Source organism: Trachemys scripta, chromosome 1 (genome assembly GCF_013100865.1).
Source record: "Trachemys scripta elegans isolate TJP31775 chromosome 1, CAS_Tse_1.0, whole genome shotgun sequence".
Lineage (NCBI taxonomy): Eukaryota > Metazoa > Chordata > Testudines > Emydidae > Trachemys > Trachemys scripta.
In genome coordinates, this window is record NC_048298.1 from 93181164 (window position 1) to 93201660 (window position 20497).

Below are 20497 nucleotides of genomic sequence, written 5' to 3' on the forward strand. Positions count from 1 at the left end.
TTTTTGTAGTTTTACAATCACAGTTTCCTATTTTGTTCCTATTTTTAAAATGGAAAACCCTACACAGTCATGGGGAACTGACTTATATTGAAACTAACTATAGACAAAGAGCTGTCAAACGGACAAGGAAAATAAACTGAAAAAATATTAAAATTATTTTTCTCTAAACTTTCAGTTATAATGATCAGAGATGTTATCCCTCACAATGATAGGTTTAAAAAGTTCTAGACAGAAGCATAGTTAAGTTGATGGTGGCTCTTTAAAATCTTCATTTAAAAATAAAGTCTTCAGGCCTGTCTTCATTTAAAAAGATAAACTTGTTTATCGTATTAGTTTAGATTCACTTAAAGGTTCAAAGACAGGGAACGTGTCAGGATAAGAGAAGCAATTGGGTAGAAATTAAAGCATGGTAGGGCTACCACTTTTCTCGGCTTTTGGGGGAAACCTTGCATTGCACAGATGATGCACTGAGTGAGTCTACGCTGGAAAAAATTGTAGCTATATTCCCGTAGCTGCCAGCAGTGGTGCAGCCATTTTCATGACATGGTGGTGAAAACATCTGAGCTGTGTCCATGAATTTAACAGTGGTGTGGTACGGCTGCACTGCTGCTGACAGCTGCAGTATTTATATGCAGCTTTGTGTAGGGACTGGACTTGTGAAACTGGCTGTGTGGTTAGGGTCCATGGCTGCAGTTCTGCACCGCTAAATGGTGTTGAATGCCCTTCCCTCACCTTCTTCCCAGCTACAGGCATGCATGATCATGTGGCCCGCAGGGGACACAGGCCAGATATACTAGTGTCAGAACAAATTTGGGATTCAGCCAATGTCTGAATGACCTGTGTTGGCTGGAGGTGCATTGAATTTATCATTGTTTCATTCGCCCTGAAATGGGAGCTGCAGGCACTTGGATAAATGGATTGAAAGATTTGTCTAGTTTCAGCAGAGCGCCCTTCAGTGTCTCTGTATTCTCTGCTAAAAGACTACTATGTAATTTCCTGCAGCAATTACCCTTGGTGAATCCCTTCCCAACAGAGATCCCTTTTCCTCATCTAGTGACCAGACTGTTTTCCCTTTTGTCTATTGATTTAAGTACACCAATATTACAACAGGCTCTACTACCTCAGGATGTTATGGGAGGAGGACCCATGTCTGGAATAGCAGGTGAAACTTAAAATCGGGATTATAGTACATTGACAGTGGTGAGCAACCTCCTAGCCTGAGATTATTCCTTGGATTTCTCTGGTGGGGTGATGGGTGCAATAGAAACAGAGCAACAGTCCAGTCTTCTAAGGTCAGAGAGACTGGCATGTCATGGGCCGTTCTTCCTTTACACCAGGTGACTGAATTCTTCCAGCCATGCCTCTCTCCCTTCCCTGAGAGCATGTAGATGAGGCCTGACAGTTGGGCAGAGTGGCTACAATGATGATTTTTGAAGTGCTAGGGCTCTGGAGGCATGGCAGTGTGGGATTTTTACCCTCTTCGGCATACCTTTTGTCTGGTGGAGTATCTGTTTAATAGACAACCAGTTGGCATCAAATGGCGCCAAAAGCTGCTAAAAAGCCCATTGTCCTAGCACAGAAATCTCTGTGGGATGCCCTGAGCTGAGGGAGGAGTATAATTAACGCCTTGTTTGAAGGTAGCGATGCTAATGATTGGGAGAGAGCAAGTGCTGCAAGCCTGTATTCTCAATTCTCAGTTCCCCATGGCTCCTGTCTGTCTTCTGAGGAGTAGGTAAGAAACATGAATTCCAGTAATTGGGTATCTGGGTAATCTGTTTTGCACAGATCTGTCCTGGAATATAGATCTCTGCTCTCTCTTTTACTAGAGTATAGTAGCAAGGAATACTGCCCTAAGCAGAGGTACTTGGGGGCAGTGCCATGAGGATGCAGTTTATCACGAGAAATATTTTAACAGTTAGGGGACTGGGAGAAGTGGGGTGTGCCAGCCAAGCACACTGGCATTTTATAGGGGTGTTAGGACCAATGCCACCCGCACTGGAATGCTGGGAGCACTCAGGAAAAGTCAGAAAGAGAATTCTAGTCTATAATTTGGGCCTGAGGAGGAGATGCAGACCAGTCACCTTACATGACTTAGTTAAGGCATCCTGTGATATTTCAAGGGTGTGTAGGTCCTGAGCCCCAAATATGGCCCCTTCATTCTACCCAGTATCCACAATGCTGCCAAAGCAAACTTAAAAAATGAAAATCTGTGCTCTCAGGGGAGGAGATATATAATAAAATACAATAGAGGACTTGTTTGTGTGGTAGTGTAGTGACAGTAAATGGGATACTGAGCTGGACTGGATTGGACACCTGTTTGCTCTTCTTAGATTGGATTCCTGTTCCATCATTTGTAGCGTATTAAATCCATTTTCTCCTTTCCCCTTCTCCAGGGTAACCAGGAGCCAACAGCCACTCCTGATGCAATGGTCCAGCCATTCACCACAATCCCGTTCCCACCACCCCCACAGAATGGGATCCCCACAGAGTATGGGGTGCCACACACTCAGGACTATGCAGGCCAGACCAGCGAGCACAATCTGACACTCTACGGAAGTACGCAGGCGCATGGAGAGCAGAGCACGAATACGCCCAGCACGCAGAATGGATCTCTTACGGTATGCACGGCTAGTTGCAGAGGGGGAAAACCAATACAGTGCCATTCATACAGTGCTTTTCCTGAAACTGTTTTAGGTTAGATTACCTGATAGCTCTCTTCCATCCCTAATGTCTCATAAGTGCGTAGGTAATGTTGCTCTTATATCAGAGGTGGGCCGCTTGTACCCCAAAAGTGAGAGAATTATGAAAGCCCAGTGGCTTTCACATCCCAGTGCAATGCTCCTACCTTCCCCCTCGGATATACTCTCTTGATAAATTTGTGTTTGTGAAGAGAGAACTATCCCCTCTGTCACAACAAAGAGTAGCAATAGTTTGCGGTGGCTTTCTTAAATGTTGTGAGTGAAGTGTAGCCTAGAACAGCCATTTAGGGATGTCCAGGCTTTACAAAGGTGTTAACTACTTTGAGTTAATTGGCAATCACATTAAAAAAAAAAAAAGTGAAAACAAGCCCTAAAAGGCTGAAATTATAGATAGGATTAGAATTAGTAGATACAGATGAATTATCCCAGTTGAGTGGGGAGACAATTTGGCTTTTTGAAGATGGCCGTGTGTGTGGAGGGTGCCGGGGGGCAGACCTAGGCAAGAGACAACCTTTGGCTGCTATGCAGCCATTTACTAATCAAAGACTTTCACCTTCTTCCTTGTTCATTTTCATCTTCCCATAGCCTGGAACTGGACAACATGCTGGCAGCTTATCCCAGGGAAAGCTTTATCCACCCCTTAAGCCACTTGTTAAGATTTAACTTCCTAATAAAGAGCCTTATGGTGAGAACCTTCAGTGCAAAGGGATGGATTTAATCTGCTAATGCTTTCAGTTTTCCTTGTAGTTAGGTGCTTGGCTGCTAGAGATTATTTTTTTTCCCTATAAGTACGGAGTGAATTTAGTGCCAGTGATTGGAAGGACCGATATAGTGCCAGCTCAAGTGTGTATGGATGCACAGCATGTAGCATCCTTCTCTCTGTGATGGGCCATGGCTGCACTGTTGACAGCACTGGTCTTGACCTTGAGAGATGCTTCGAGCTATGGTGTTCACAAGATGAATGGATTCTCTCTCACAGCTGTACAGAAGGAAAGGGTATAAGCCCGGTAAAGTACATTGACCATGCTTTCAGTTCACTTCAAACACCTTACTAAGCCACAGGGCAGTGCAATCCTAGTCAATGACAGATCATGACTGGAAATGGAACCGAAGGCTGATGCAAGGCAAGTGCAGAGCCATATAAGTAATCTTTATGACACTTAGCTGTCCCATGTCCCATGTCCCACCCACCCAGTGAACACAACACAGGAACTGGAATTTTAGTTTCCTGCCTGGCAATGCAAAGCAATACTAAGTGCTACCAGCTCAGGATGGAGTTGGACGTTGGGAATGCAACCTAGATCTCCTGCATGGTAATGCAGAGTGCTTCCTGGCTTGTCTGCTTTTTCCATGCGTTTATGTTGTTCCTATCTTTGTCCAGACATTAAGAATGGTTTTTTTAAATGGAAATGAATAATGTGAGCCTTGACCCTGGACGCAAGCTGCTGCCAACCCTCCTGTTCCTCTTCCATATTAGGAACCATCTCCACTGCATTGCAGGGAAGAGCTCTGTGTTTCATCGACTAATACAAGCTCCAGAGAGCCAAAAGAACGAGAATAGGAGTCTGCATATGTGCTCTGGCAGGGTGAGGCAGTGGTACTTAGTAGTCTATGAGGAGAGAATAGAAGCTTGTGTGGGAGGGAGTGTGTTGTTGGATGCCTGCCATGAGAGGGAGAATTGTTGTCAGGAATCTGTGGAGGGAGTGTAACTGGGAGAGGTTAGGTGATAGGTTGGCTAGCATGTAACTTTTGTACCAACTACTGGGAACAGTAGGCATGTCTGCTCTAACCATTTAGCATAGTTAAAGGTGCGCAAGTGAACACTGCAAAGTAGAGTGCACAGAACTGGAGCTGGCCAGGAAGGGGTAAAGGTAACCACCTTCAAGAAAACACATGAACACATTAGTGGTGGCAGTTTTTTAACCTGAAAGGATTCCAGTTGGTGGTAAGCCACTGTGTTTTTCATGGAAATCCAACGGGAGTGGACAAAGTTGCTGAGGGCTTTCCCAACCTATGTCTTGCATGCTTTGGGCCTTGAATCTTTCTGCACTTATCCCTTTCTATTCCTCTAGTGGAATCTTAGTGTATGAAGCTCTTTTGATTCCGTGGAATATAGGCTCTGGGGTGTATTTGCTTTTAGCTTTACTCTTTGCTCAACACATTGAGGAGTCATGTGGGGACTAAGCGAAACTCACTGTATTGTGTTGGAAGTAGGAGGCTTAGTTACTCAGGCCAAAGGTGGGTGTTAGAATACAGCACACCAGGTAGATGATGCTACCTTTCCGAACACACCCATAACTCACAGGCATTGTCCATCACATATGCCAGTTATTACGTACATACTTGTGTGTGTTTGTTGCATGTGTGCACTCATCTGTCACACACAGGTTCTCCCTCTTTCTCATCCTGTCTTCTGGCCCATGAGACTGTACTAACCTAATATTGTATAAAGTTGTCTTAGGGCCTCTAATGCGCTCCTCTTGCTACAGCAGTCAACAAGAGCAGCTGCCCTCACATGTGTGCAAGTGAGATCCCAGACCCAACAGGCCCGCAGATTCCCCTGCTGTTGTGATCTTAAGCCTAGACTCCCAGGGGCATTTCAGGAATTCCTTTAACCAGAGAAAAGAGACCTTTCCCTGCTTTTAAGATCAGAGTTTGTGCTGATGTCCATTTGGTGCAGTACACAGTCAGTTAGCAAAAAGGGGATGGGAGGAAGAGTTTAGAATTCCCGCTTTTCAGCCTGGCAGAGGCTGGGTCATTGCAGAAATGTTAAACTGAGAAGACAGGGTGTCATTTTTGAATTGGTTTTGGGTTGGTTACATCTGACATAACAAGCCTGTGCGACAGTGTAATGAGTTCATCCAGTTTCTTTTCTTATGAGCTAGCCAGGCTCTGGCACACAAGCCAGACAGGCTGATGTGAGGAGACTGACAGTGGCAAAGTGAGTTAATTAACACAGTTTGGAGGCCTGAGTTCAAATGTCAGCTCTGGTCGCAAATTAAATAAACTTTGGGAGTCAAGGTCCACTCCATACTGGCCATTTCTCTACATCAGGGGTAATCAGTTATTTTTTGTCAAGGTCCAAATTTCTTGGTCAGGGTATAGTCAAGGTCCAGACTCCGGGGGGCGTGGGGGAGAGGGAGGGGAAGTAAATAAAAATATTTGGGGTCCTTTTAAAAGCATCTGGCAGTTTGGATTTGGCCCGCGGTCCCCCTACTGACTACTTCTGCTCTACATTGTAAAACCAGTGCACATTCTAGCGTGAGTGTGTTGTCAGCCAAGGAGAAACCTGGGATTGAAATAATGTTTATGCTATAGGTCAGGATTGAGAAGCACAGAAATGGAACTGTGAATGGAGGAACTTGCACATTAATTGCTCATATTATGCTTGAGTTTAATTTGTGGTATTGGCCCCTCACTTATTGAGGATCAGACCTCATGTGCTGGGCTGTGTTTCCTGCCTGGTACTTGGGGTTATGAGTCTATTTCCAAAGCATCTGGCCTTTCTTCCCACACTGTGCCCAAAGCACAGTTGAGAGAGCTGGATCAAAAATTGACAGGGACATCAGTTCAAACTTGGCTTAACAAAACAACCTACAGCGGAAGAGTCTGTTTCCCTGACTGATACCTTGCATCTCAGTTTGTCACTGCTATGATTCTTGAGTTTTTATCAGATTACAGAGGTAGACATAAAACAGCCTGAGGACTCTCAATCTGAGACAGCCCAAGGTGGAAAGACTTATTTAGAGGAATGATTGACCATCTAGTGAACTAAAATGGCTTTCCTGAGAGTAGAAAACAAGATGATTTCCCTATAAGGTGAATAAAACTGATGAAAGAAGCCAGTTGAATAGTGGGAAGAAGCTGTGTGTGTGTGTGTGTGTGTGTGTGTGTCTATATCTAGAAGTATAACTGTATAGACATAGACGTATGTAAATTACTTTATATGAAAGTTCCTGATGCAGCCTCATAAATGGCAGATGTTAAGAGCTTGCCTTTTGCATTATGTCATGAACCGGTACAATACAAAATCTAATTGCAGAGGGCAGTGTCTGAGATAAGTCTCTGACGTACTGTCACTTAAACACATTTAGTAAATGCAGCACATCTTCCAAAGGAATACAGATGTACTTTTTTATTAGAGAATGAAGAATCACATTCACGGTGGGATCCATGTACCGTGGTCAATGTGACTGGTGAGATAGGGACTAGACTTTCAGATTTCTGGGTGTCTTACATGCATCTAAACGTATGTTTTTGAATGCGCAAGGTTTTCCTAGGACAGGGTATTCCCAAACTTTTTTTTTTTAATAGCATGAACCGTGTCTTAACAGAAGGATTGTCCCATGGATATCTCCTCTCCCACAAATAATGTAAAATCCCTATGGTAACTACAGCAATTGTGTACCTAGGAAATTTAATATTAAGGAAGTATGTAATGTTTACATTTAGCTGTCTCTTAATGCAGTTTAACAGGCGAAGGAGGGGCCATCACTATGTGACCGACCAGCTCTCTGTGGACCACTCCATGGTCCACAGTTTGGAAACCACTGGCTTGGGGTAACTAAATATGAAATTTGGAACTTGAGAGCATGGTCTGACCATGAAGCAGATTAGTTCAGTTTTTCACACTTACAAACCACTGTTTAATGTCTAAGCAGGGCAGCTGTTCACCACCACCTTCTCTGGCTTGTGTGCCAAAACCTTCCTATTTGATAAAAGATGAATTTGGTCCCAAGAGACTTTCATGAAGGTTCTGGCTTAGTGGCCATCAAAACAATCCTGTCTGGACACTGCATGTCACCATTGCATAGAAGAACATTTAATACATTCAGAGATTCCAAGGTCAGAAAGGACTCTTTATAATCCTCTGGTCTGGCCTCCTGTATAACACAGGCCATAGAATTTCCCAAAATAATTCCTTTCTTATTATATTCCTAGCATGTTCTGAGTTGCATTTAAACTTCCATATTGCCATCTCTGGAAATTGGGCTCCCTATTTTTAAGGTAAATAATACAAATGGAAATGGATTTGTTAATTTTAAAAATGAAATTTAGTGCTGTTGAAAAGTGCCGATTGATACTGGAAGTCCTCTCTCTTCAGAAGAGGTACAGCATGGGCAATGACCATTCAAGTTCCCACACTCACTGCCCATGACAGTGTACTTCAACCTTAACTTGGAGGAACAACCTGTAGGAGTGAGGGGGATTCAGTGTCCATGGCCCTTTAAGTCCTTACTCTGAACCTCTATTTAAACTGCTTCCTAGGGTGTCTGTTATGATGGTAGCTTTTGTCATGTGAACATTTACCTATTGAAAGCTGGACTGAGACCCCTCCACCCCCACCCCAAGTTTCCAAAAAACTCAACAAGCAACTTTCCATTTCTGTAGCCACATAGCCATCAAATAGTCGTGAATCTCAGTCACTGCCTTCAGTCATTCCATAGCTGGTGAGCTAACCAGTTTCCTGATCTGGGGCCCAACTATAACTAGTGGACTCAAAAAATGCTATAGCTCAACCCCAAAGCTCATAAGCCAATCTAGTTCCCCTCTGAATACAGGCATTAATAGTTTACATTTCTCTGTCCGTTTTGTAAATAAACTGTACCCACAGTCTACCCTTGTTCTTGGGCTACACAAGATTCTGGATCTTCTATTTCCAAACATTTTATTTCCATAACTTGCATCTGAAAAAGCAAGTGAGGGAGAGAAACAAACTGTACTTTGTATTTATAGTCTCTGTGCTGGCTGATACCTTTGCTGTTGTCAGTCTCCCTTTGTCTGCTCACCCTATGTCTGCTCACCCAGGCAGATAAATATTCACTGTTGGCTCAAGCAGTATAGATCCCCTGCTTCTCCGAAATCTTAACTGAGACCCTAACTTGAGCATGCAATCTGTGGAACTAGCTGCTTCAGAACAGTTTGGGCCCATAAGCATAGTGCCAGGTGACATTATCACCAATGTATGCAGAGTTGTTGTACCTATGGTGGTCCCAGAATATTAGAGAGACAAGATGAGTGAGAGAATATTTTTTTATTGGACCAACTTTTGTTGGTGAGAGAGACCAGCTTTCAAGCTTACACAAAGCTCAGACCTGAAGAAGAATCAAAAAAGGATCATCACCTTCTCTCTCTAATTACCATCAATGTAAATTACACAGACTAATGTGAGAATGCAGGATGGGACTAAAAGCATTTTAAAATCCAGAATCTCTGCCACAGCAAAGTCTCCTTGTTATTGCCTCCTTGCTGGCAGTTGAGATTTAAGGAACATGAAGAGACTCTGCACCCCACTGTGCTGAACTGACAACAGGTTGTAGTAAGTATCTCGGACTTGCGGAGGGAGAAGTCCAGTTCCCCGCTGTCAGATGTTGCTATCAGGCCAGAATGAAGTAACTGAGAGTTAGTGTGAGGAGGAGAGATTTGGTTTGTGAAGTGTGTATTTTTTATTATGCAACTCAGGGCAACTTTCTGCCACCAGTCTCCATAAAATACTGCCTCTAAACAAGCTCCAGGCCTTTCCCTTTCATCTCCCGATGAATTAAGTCAAGGAATGACCAAAAACAAGACCTTAGGAAGCCATTTCTTCTGTTTGTATTTGCAGCTGAATATATTGCAATACACAAACGTATCAAGCCAGTCTCATGCTGGCTGAAAGACTGAACCTCACTTTAGGGTCACAGGCATTAGAAATGGGAAAGAACCATTAGACTGCTGAACCAATCCCCTTGCAAGTGCAGTTTATAGCTTTCAGAGAGGGAACATATCTGACATTAGCAGGAAACTCTTGAATTCATGTAGAAGAATGTACCCTTCCGCATTGGTGTTACCTGTCTCTGAGCTTGGGAGTCTTATCGTAGTCAAGGTGAGGTTTGACAGAAGACCTCTTGTCTTCCCTGTTTGAAGCCTTATCTCATTGTACAAAGCTAGCATGCTGTAAAATATTCTCTCTTGTATGGCAGCAGCACGCTGCCATATGCAGGCACAGCTGTGAGGGATTTTTGAACAGGCCGCTGTATGACATAGTACAGGCTTAGTAAGACATGAGTTCCTGCCTCTAAGAGTTTTTACATTCTCCTCGTTCCACTAGTTCACAGCCTCCTGGTTTCCATGCCTATTGAAGCAACAGACCTATTCCTTGGCGGATAACATCAGAAACTGTTCAGAGTCCTTAAACTTGTGCTGACATACCTCACTTCATAGAGTCTACATTTGTCATGCTTGGGAGGGATGGACAGAGGGTGCATACCTATCTGGTGGGGCATGTGTCTACTTGCAACTTTTACCATCTGTTGCAGGAAGCACAGGGCTTGGAAATTTGCATTAATGGAACTCCAGAGTATGCATAAAACCTGACTGAAGAGAGATTCCCTTCAAAACTCAGTAGCACTGGGGGAGTTAATGATTTCTGGGGGTTGTTTTGGAACACTAATTTCTAGGCACTGTTTGCACTGGTGATGGATGAGCCGCCATGTGTTCTGTCCTTTTCCTTGGACAGATTTGCCCCCGGGAGCAGAGGATTCTGATGGAGTCATAAAAATAAAACCGCCAAATAGCATGGTGTGATTTAATCACAAGCTGACTGCATTGATTCTTCCCCTAGGGTGCACCACGCATGTGTTTGGAGATGCATTTTGTCACGGGGTGAGGGGAGGGAAAGGCATCTGGAAGTGGTACATTTTAGATATGGTATCTGTCAGGATGTTGTCTGTGTCTGATATTTGGGGGTGGGTAAACCATTGCTGATTGTAAATGGTATACTCTGTCCAGTGTGTGGTAGGCTCATATTGCTCTGCTGTCCCCTTCACTGCAACTTGTGAATAGAGATGCTTGCATAGCCATGCCATTCCACTCTCCCCCTCACTGCTAGTTTATACCAAATGGATCACATTCATTTGTACTGCCTGCATCGCTTAAGTGAAGTGAAATGGAAAGCTGCCGTTGCTTTGATCAGCATGCCGAGGCCACAGTGTTCACTGTTAACATGCTATTGTTGGTCCTGTATAACTCGTGTGTGTCTCCAAGAGAGAGGCTTCTGGCTGAGAGAATTTCAGTGCTACTGCTGCCCATTTTGTATAGCAATGGAGAGATGCCTCTTTTCAGGTCTTTGGGACTATGTCTATACAGCAAAGAAAAATCCACGGCTGGCCCATACCAGCTGACTGGGGCTGAGGGGCTGTTTCATTGCTGTGTAGGCTTCTGGGCCCAGGCTCTGGGACTCTCCCACCTTTCAGGGTCCTAGAGCCTGGGCTCCTGCCCAAGCCTGGAAGTCTACACAGCAATGAAAGAGCCCCACAGCCCGAGCCCCGTGAACCCAAGTCGGCTGGCACAGGCCAGCCATGGGTTTTTCATTGCTCTATAGACATATCCTGGGAGGCTTCCAAGTCTTTGCTGCACAATGTTCAGGACACGCTGGGTAAGTTCAGCCAGTGGTGGAGGAGCCCAGTCTTTGGTTAAGTCCCCGGGAAGTATTTCTTTGCACATTTGATAGACAAAATGGATGTCCAGCAGCAGTAAAACACTTGATTGTTTTAAGCTGTTAGGGCCTGGATGTGTCTTTGCAAGTGTTTAAAACAGGCTGAATCTAGTCTTTGCTAGCCCTTTGAGTTCCCACACAATAGGTTTTCACTATTGCTGTGGGTGAAGGGGAGAAGTAAGTCCACACCATGTGAGAGAGTGAAGCAGGGCTTAAGAAATTTACTAGACATCCAGCCAAAGCATTAAACCTTCATCTGAGACAGGTGACAAAAGAAGGGGTGAATAGGCGCTCTGGTGATTATCCTGGCATACCATTCACAGCTGCTGGAAAGGGACACAGCAATAAAACTGATCAGATTATTATCAATTTCACTGTTCTGCTGGCAAGCATGAGTCAGTGAGTGCATTTTTCATGTCTCAGAGTAAGGGATGGGTTCCCCCATGCTGGGGTTAACAAAGTCTTGACACAGCTTGTGGAATCTCCTGGAGGAGAGATTCAAATGGAGATTAAATAAATCTGGCTGTTTCAATTTCAGTGTTAAAACCTCCTACCAAGACATCTTCATTTGTGCCTCGATATCATCTATGATGCAAAACAGGTTTAGGGGCAGCACGTACATTCTGGCTGCAAAGCCCAAATAGGAGTGTGGCTCGTTGCGTTTTGGCAGAACCTAAAAATGGCGATATTTGTTTATTTAATTTCTTGAAGTAGATTTAAAATTAACTGAAATAAATTAAACATAAGAATGCATAGCCATTGCCCCTGGGCTGAACCATTTTAGTATAGGTCATATTTGGAGGTGGTACTTCTCTGAATGGAACACAGCAAAACAGATGCAGTTTTGCCTGGGGGTGCATTGCTGACATCAGTCTGTTGGAAAGCTGCACCTCAGTCGTGGGATTTTGATTATTACATCAACATGCTGCTATAAGAGATTAGAATAATAATATTACTTGCCAGCGAGGAGACAAAAAAGAAGACCCACCTCTTCACTGTAGCTTTCCCATGGTAACAAGGGAAGAAAAGCCAAGGGAAAGAGAGGAGAAACTACTTTAAAAAAAGAAACCTACTAAGATAAAAGATTATATTGGGGGAGGAGGGGAGAGAAAGACGACCAAGATCCTCTTACTATTTGCTCATGGAAAGGAGGGAGAAATAAAAGATCAGTTGATTGCTGGGTTTATCATACTTACTGTGTCACAGTTACAAGTGTAGTGTAAATCCATAGGCAGAGACAACCTCATAAGGGGTGGTTGGAATTTGTATGATTTTTCTTCACTTCTCTTTTTGTCACTGTTTGATTTCAGCAGACAGAAGGAGGGGCACAGACAGATGGACAGCAGTCACAGACACAAAGCAGTGAGAATACCGAGAGCAAGTCAACTCCAAAGCGGCTTCATGTCTCTAACATTCCCTTCCGCTTCCGGGATCCAGACCTCCGACAGATGTTTGGGGTAAGTTACTGAAGCCCTTAAGGAACAATAGACTCTACTTCACTACAAGTACAGTACATGGTGACACTGATGGTGTGTCCATGATAAGAAAAAAGGTGTTTTACTATGTATTAGTTAATGTGGTAAAATCCCAATGTGAACAGGGCAATTTGTATTTTTCACATATTAGCAGGGCGAGGTAAGCACTAGGTAGGGTTTACCTCTACTTGCTGTCACTTGCCCTTTCTGCACTAAGATTTTATCATGTGTTAGCAAACAATTGATAAAATTCTGCCTTGTTGCCTAGCGAAAATAAGGCTTCATAGCTAAGGTTGATTTAGTGTTCCCATTCTAAAGCGTTGTTTTTCAATTGCTTACAAACTTCATGAAACATTTAAGGCCCTCCTTATGATCAACTTCTGGGATCTTATGAAGAGATTCCTGTGAAGAAATTGGCCAAATAATATTTGAGGAGCCATTGGGGAGGGGATAGTATTTTAAAAAGTATATAACATACACATTGTGTGTAGTTTGACTGTATCTTTTAGCCTGCTCCCCTCTCCACCCAGCCTTCGTACATTACCTACTTCTTAGATTGTAAGCTCTTTGGGGCAGAGACTGTCTTCATATGTATGGCCAGGGACTAGTCCACCATGGACACACAAAAATTCAAAGGATGATACAAGGCTTTGCAAGAGCTATGCTTCAAGTGAAGGGTCTAAACAATCCACAGGAACCTTTGGCTTGTTGGCTGCTCATCCTGTGTGGCTGACAGTGCACTAGTGCTGTCTGCAAATAGTTCTGTGTAATTCAGTTTTTTGTTTTTCTTTTAACAAAATCTAGGGAATTTTATTTAATAAAACAAAATAAAACTTTGTTGCATACTAAGGCTGCAGACTGAAGAACTCAAGTCAGGAAATACAATGTTAAGGTTGCTCATGCAACTTTAATAGTTGTTCCCTGATTGTTGTGTTAAATCATTTCTAACTGCACCATCGACTACTACTGGTTCTGCAGGACTCTTGCTTCAGTCATTGTACAGCTTGAACAGTATTCAGTAAATGAGGCAGGTGTCCTATGAAACCATACCTAATTCACATCAGCAAACTATCCCGATGCTAAGGAAAGATCAGAAGAATAGTAAGAGGTCAATTTGGCTCCATCAGGAGTTCTTTAATGACCTGAAAATCAAAAATGAATTCTACAAAAAGTGGAAATAATGACAAATTGCTAAGGAGAAGTATAAAAGAATGGCACGAGCATGTCGGCACAAAACAGAAAGGCTAAGGCACTTAGCAAGGGACATAAAAGGCAACAAGGAGAAGTTTTTTGAACACATTAGGAGCAAGAGAAAGACAAAGAAAAGTGTAGGCCCACTACTTAGTGGGGAAGTAACACTAATAACTGATGACATCAAGAAAGCTGAGGTATTTAATGCCTGATTTGCTTCAGTCTTCACTAAAACAATAATGGTGACCAGATACTCAACACAATTAATATTAACAAGGGGGAAGGAGAAGGAATGTTACCCAAAATAGGAAAAGAACAGGTTAAAGACTAGTTAGATACGTTTGATGTTTTCAAGTTGGATGGTCCTGCTGAAATTGATCCTAGGGAACTTAAGGAACTAGATGAAGTAATCTTGGAGCTATTAACAATTATCTTTGAGAACTCTTGGAGGACAGGTGAAGTCCCAGAAGACTGGAGAAGGGCAAATATAGTATCCCTTTTTAAAAAGGGGAACAAAGAGGACCCAAGGACTTATAGACCAGTCAACCTAACTTTGATACCTGGAAAGATACTGGAAACAAATAATTAAACAATCAATTTGTAAGCATCTGGAGGATAATAGGGTGGTTCTTCAAGTAGATGTGGCCTTGTATTCCATGTAGGCGTGTGCATGCTCAGTGCACTGAAGCCGGAGAACTTTGCCTAGCAGCACCTGCAGGGGCGGTGCTTGTGCCCTGTGGCCCTAGCCTCTACCTGGCTATATAAGGGCGGCATGCCCCAACCCACCTCAGTTCCTTCTCCCCACCCGTGGCTAGAGTCAGAGCTATGTGTGGTGTTTTACCTTATGTTTTCAGTGTCAGTTTTCTGAGTTTTTCCTCTAGAATAGTAGTTAATAGTCCCTTAGGTTTAGTTTAGTGTTAGTAAAGCATTAGAGTAGTTGGTTTCCCTGTGGGAGGCCCCTCCTTAATAGTGATCCCCACATGAAGTGCTTGTATCTCGGTGAGAAATGGTGCTCCATCTGTAAATCATTCAAAAAGAGGATTCAGGTAGCAAGAGACTTACAGCCGAAGCAGCACCTTCTGGAGCAGACCATCAGGTCACTTCAGCACCAAGGCCCTCATCTTACAAGTGGTTGCCTTCAGAACCAGCAAGCAATGCTGTTCCATGTTCGGACTCTGGTGTTTCGTCCAAGAGAAAGAGGAGTTGTTATTCCTTCAGTGCAGCGAGAAAGACATCCGATAAGACTAATCGGAACCATTTCAGGTTCGGGAGACTGTTCTGCTTCTTCTAAGAGGAGTGCTGACCAGCATCACACTCCTTCTGGCATATGGGGTGGAGCAGGTTGTCTAACCAGTCCCTGGTACTGCACTGAGATTAGCGAGAGCCGGTACCATTTACTCCCTGGTTCCAGCCACGGGGCATCTGTTGAATCTGGTACTGATGATGTTGGCACCACTGTTAACTGTCTCCACTGTCTCCACACCGGGCATCAGACCTGCTTTGCTGCTCAGTCCCTGACTCTTCACTACTTCAGGAGTTTTCCAGTGCCATAGCTTCTTCTACTTTGTTCTCCATTACGTCTTTGGCACCTTCTGGCTATGTTGCAAAGCTGCTGGGTTCATTAGCATGGCAGCATGCACTGCCCATGTCCCAAACTGTGGAGTTGAGGCTGATGCTGGGCCCAACATCAAAGGCCCCCTTGATGCTGGTGTGTCCTTTGGCACTGTCATTGCACTTTTAGGGGGTCCCATTGTTGAGTTTGGTACCACTCTGGGCCTTGGTGTTGGTGCCTCTCCCAGTACTGAGTGGGAGTGTGTGTCGCTCAATACCATCGATTCCCCATTCCTCTTCAGCAGCGATGCTGGCCCCCAGGTTGGGCTTCGGATGAGTCCAATCATTTGTTCGCCCCATTGGGGCTAGCTCCCCTGTTCTCACTGCAGAGTCTTCGGGACTCCTCGAGGTCCAGATTGGGGTTGTCTCAGTGAGGGTTGTTGTCTGATAGAACGTCAGATATGTGAGGTCACCCTAGCAACCATTCTTCCTGTGTTAAATCACAATGATTGGCTTGCTGCCCTGGACCTTCAGGATGTTTATTTCCATATGTAGCAATTCTTCCGAGCCACAGTAGGTTTCTCAGGTTTGTCATGGTAGACCAGCACTATCAGTACACCGTGCTTCCTTTCATCTGTCCTCTGCTTCCTGGGTTTTTACCAAGTGCACGATTGTGGTGAGAAGTACCTCAGGAAGAGGGGAATTTATAGCTGCTTTTATCTGTACGCTTTGGTACTGAGGGGCAAGTCAAGAGACAAAATCCTCTCACCTTCAGTTCACGCTACGCTTACTTGGTCATCTAGGTCTCATCCAAAACAGTGGTAAGTCAACATTGTTTCAGACTTACAAGAATTGAGTTTTTTGGGGCCCCACTAGACTCTGAGTTTGAGACTGTTTCTACCAACCGACTGGTTCCACATGATTCACCATCTTTGTCTGGAATTGCAGTTTCAATCCTCAACCACAGCTTGAGTATGCCTGAGGTTTCTAGGCCATATGCTGCAAGCACATAGGTAGTCCAATTTGCCAGGTAGTGCCTTCATTCTTTTTAGATGTGGCTGAAGTTGGTGTATCACTCAAACTGTCATCTCTTGGACAGACTAGTTCAACGTCCTCTGCCAATCCTGGACTCTTTCCAGTGGTGTATGGCAAGGGGTTCTCAACCTTTTTCTTTCTGAGGCCCCCCAACATGCTATAAAAATTCCACGGTCCACCTGTGCCACAATAATTGGTTTTCTGCATATAAAAGCCAGGGCCGGCGTTAGGGGGTATCAAGCAGGGCAACTGCCTGGGGCCTCATGCCACAGGGGCCCCCGTGAAGCTAAGTTACTCAGGCTTTGGCTTCAGCCCCAGGTGGTGGGGCTCAGGGCCCTGGACTTCAGCCCCCTGCGGTGGGGCTTTGGCTTTCTGCCCTGGGCTCCAGCGAGTCTAATGCTGGCCCTGCTTGGATGACTCTCTGGGCGTTCCTTTCTCTCTCTTCTCACCAACCAGGTCTCTTGTCATTGTTGCCTCCTTAATAGATTGGGGAACACATCTGGGGTCACTGAAAGTTCAAGGACTGTGGTCAGAGGAGGAAGCATCTCTGCATATCAATGTCCTGGAGCTTCATGCCATCTACAGTGGCTGTCAGGTACTTCAAGATCACATCAGGGACTTGGTAGTGCACATCCTTACCAACAATACCACCACAATGTATTACTGTATGTGAACAGACATGGAGGAGCACACTCCAACGTGATGTGTCAAGAGGCGATCAGGCTCTGGCAGTTTTGTATCAGGGAAAACATTACCCCTGTGGCCGATCGCTTATGTGGGATCCAGAATCACCTGACGGATCATCTCAACAGAAATTTCTCCCTGAATCACAAATGGACCCTGAAGCCCAGAGTTTTATGGTCAATCTTTACATTTTGGGGTATCCCAACTGTCGATCTGTTCGCCATGAAAGACAACAAGAAATGCCAGCTGTTTTGCTCCTGAGGGGGTCTCTGTCCAGGCTCCTTGACCTTTCTGCGTGGGCTGGGAATTGTCATCCCTGTGTGGTTTTCCTTCAATTCCAGTCATCCCTCAGATCATTCTTAAGCTGAAATTGGACTCTGCCAATCTTATTTTTATTGCTCTAGCATGGCCAAGACAGTGTTGTTTCTCCAATCTCCTTGCATTATTGTTATGGCTTCCCATATCCTTTCCTCTTCATCTTGATCTCGTGTCTCAGCATCATGGTCAGGTTTTGCATCCAGCACTCATCTCATCTTACAGCATGGATGCTGCAACTAGATGAGGAGGAGGAAAGATGGTCGGAGATAGTCCAGCAAGTTTTGCTCAATAGTAGAAAGCTGGCCACCAAAGTGGCCTATTTGGCCAAGTGAAAGTGGATCTCAGTGTGGTTGTTAGCCTGAGGAGTTCAATCAATGATGGCTTGTATCCAGGACCTGTTGTTACACCTTCAGTCTTCTGGTCTTGCACTTAGTTCTTTGAGAGTGCATCTGGCGGCAATTTCAGCGTGCCATCCATCCACCCATCCTTCGGAAGTTGGTGTTTTCAAACTCCATGGTGTTGAGGTTCTTGAAAAAGTGTCACTCATCTCCACCCACCAGATAAAGAGCTGATTCCTTTGTGGGATCTTAATGCTCTCTTAGTAGCTCTTTTGGGACTTCCATTTGAGCAACTTCTTTCTCCCTTCTATGTCAGAAAATCACTTTCCTTGTGATAAAATCTACAAGGAGAGAGTTGCAAGCTTTGATGGCAGACCCTGCTTACACGCAATTTTCCAAAGATAAAGTGACCTGTTATTGCACCCTAAGTTTTTTCCTAATGTGGTTTCTCAGTCTGATTTGAACCAAGTTATAGATCTGCTAGTGTTCTTCCCTAGTTGCATTCAACCCCAGAGGAGCAGCGTCATCACACTTTGGAAGTCAGGTGACGTTTTGTTTTTTACCTGGGTAGGATTAAACTTGTCCATTCTTCATCTCATCTGTTTGCTTCAGATGCGGTCTGAATGAAGGGACAAGCAGTCTCTTGACAGACAATCTCCTGGTGGTACTTCCTATGTCATGCCAGCATACGAAATAGCTCAGATTATGCATCCTCAAAAGGTGCAAGCTCATTCCACAAGGGGCCAAGCAATGTTGATGGCATTTCTAAGTGACATTCCTATAGTGGACATTTATAGGGCTGCCACTTGGTTCTCTATACTTACTCTTACAACCCATTATGCCATTTCAACTGAATCTAAATCAGATGCAAATTTTGGGAAGGCATTCCTGGAGTCCTTGTTAAATAGACTCTGAACTCCATCTCCCACGAGTACTGCTTGTGAGTCACCTGCCTGGAATACATGGCTGCATCTACTCAAAGAATTAAAAACGGTTACTTACCTGCACTGTAGTTGTTGTTCGTTGAGATGTGATGCAGACCTGTGCTCTACAACCCACCCTCAGCATCAGAGTCTGTACTCTTGATGTTTGGTGTGAAAGAACTGAGGGGGATTGAGGAAGCACTGCCCTTATTTAGCCAGGAGAGGAGCTAGGGCCACAGAGTGTGAGCGCCACCCCTACGAGTACTGCTAGGCAAAGTTCTTTGGCTTTGGTGTACTGGGCGCACATACACCTACATGGAATGCATGTCTGCATCAAATCACAAAAAACAACAGGTACAGTACAGGGTGAGTAACTGCTTTTTATGAGGAATAGCCAGCATGGATTTGTCTAGAACAAATCATGCCAAACCAACCTAATTTCCTTCTTTGACAGGGTTAGTGGTGTAGTGGATGGGGGGAATCAGTAGATGTGCTATATCTTGATTTTAGTAAGGCTTTTGACATAGTCCTGCATGGCATTCTCATAGGCAAACTAGGGAAATGTGGTCTAGATGAAATTACTATAAGGTGAGTGGACAATTGGTTGAAAGATCGTACTTAGTAATAATCAGTGGTTTGCTGTGAAACTGGGAGGGCATATCTAATGGGATCCCACAGGGGTCAGTCCAGGGTCAGGAACTCATCAATATTTTCATTAATGGCTTGGATCATGGAGTGGAGTGGTTGCTTATAAAATTTGCAAATGACCGAGCTGGGAGGGTTTTCAAGCTCTTTGGAGGAGAGGATTAGAATTCAAAAGGACCCTGGCAATTTGAAGAATTGGTCAGAATTCAACAAGATAAAATTTCAATAAAGACAAGTGCAGATTACTTCATTTAGGAAGGAACAATCTGCACATCTACAAAATGGAGACTAACTGTCTGAAAAGGATCTGGGGGTTACAGTAGCTCACAAATTGAATTAGTCATCAGTGTGATGCACCTGCCAAAAAGGCTAATATGATTCTGGGGTGTATTAACAGGAGTGTTTTGTATGAGACATGAGAGGTAATTGTCTTGCTCCATTCTGCACTGGTGAGGCCTCAGCTGGAGTACTGGGTCAAATTCTGGGCACCACACTTTAGGAAAAAATGGGGACAAATTGGAGTGAGTCCAGAGAAGAGTGACAAAAATGATGAAAGATTTAGAAAACCTGACCTATGAGGAAAGGTTAAAAAAATTGAGCATGTTTACATGGTCTACACAGGCTGGGGGAGCTAAGTCAGTCTAAGTTACGCAACTTCAGCTACGAAAACAGTGTAGCTGAAGTTGACGTACTTAGAGCTACTTACCGCCGTGTCTTCACTGCGGTAGGTTGGCTGCTGACGCTCCCCCGTCGACTCCGCTTACGTGTCTCGCTCCGGTGGAGTACTGGAGTCAATGGGAGAGCACTCAATCGACCCCCGCTGGATCGATCACTCTGGAGGTAAGTGTAGACATGCCCTTAGTCTTGAGAAAAGAAGACAGAGGGGAGGAGCCTGATAACAGTCTTCAAATATGTTAAAGGCTGCTAGAAAAAGGACTGTGATCAGTTGTTCTCCATGTCCATGGAAGGTAGGACAAGAAGTAATGGGCTTAATAGTCAGCAAGGGAGATTTAGGTTAGATATTAGGAAAAACTTTCTAACTAGAAGGACAGTTAAGTTCTGGATCAAGCTTACAGGGGAAGTTGTGGAATCCCCATCACTGGGTTTTTAAAAACAGGCTGGACAAATACTTGTCAGGGATGGTTAAGTTTACTTTTCCCTG

The 20497-nt window shown here is 44.3% G+C and overlaps 1 protein-coding gene across 17 annotated transcripts in view; it reads left to right on the top strand.

Moving 5' to 3' along the window:
* Positions 1-20497, top strand: part of RBFOX2 (RNA binding fox-1 homolog 2) — a 250700-nt gene that overhangs the window by 178243 nt on the left and 51960 nt on the right. For 13 of the 17 annotated variants that reach the window (XR_004646662.1, XM_034777756.1, XM_034777715.1 and 10 more), the window contains 2 exons: positions 2394-2618; positions 12486-12632. Coding sequence is in view for 16 of the 17 variants with exons in the window: in XM_034777756.1 (XP_034633647.1) it covers positions 2394-2618; positions 12486-12632 (372 nt within the window). In the remaining variant the exon portion in view is untranslated. The remainder of the gene's footprint in view (positions 1-2393; positions 2619-12485; positions 12633-20497) is intronic. The other 4 variants (XM_034777735.1, XM_034777743.1, XM_034777674.1 and 1 more) reach the window with 1 other exon arrangement.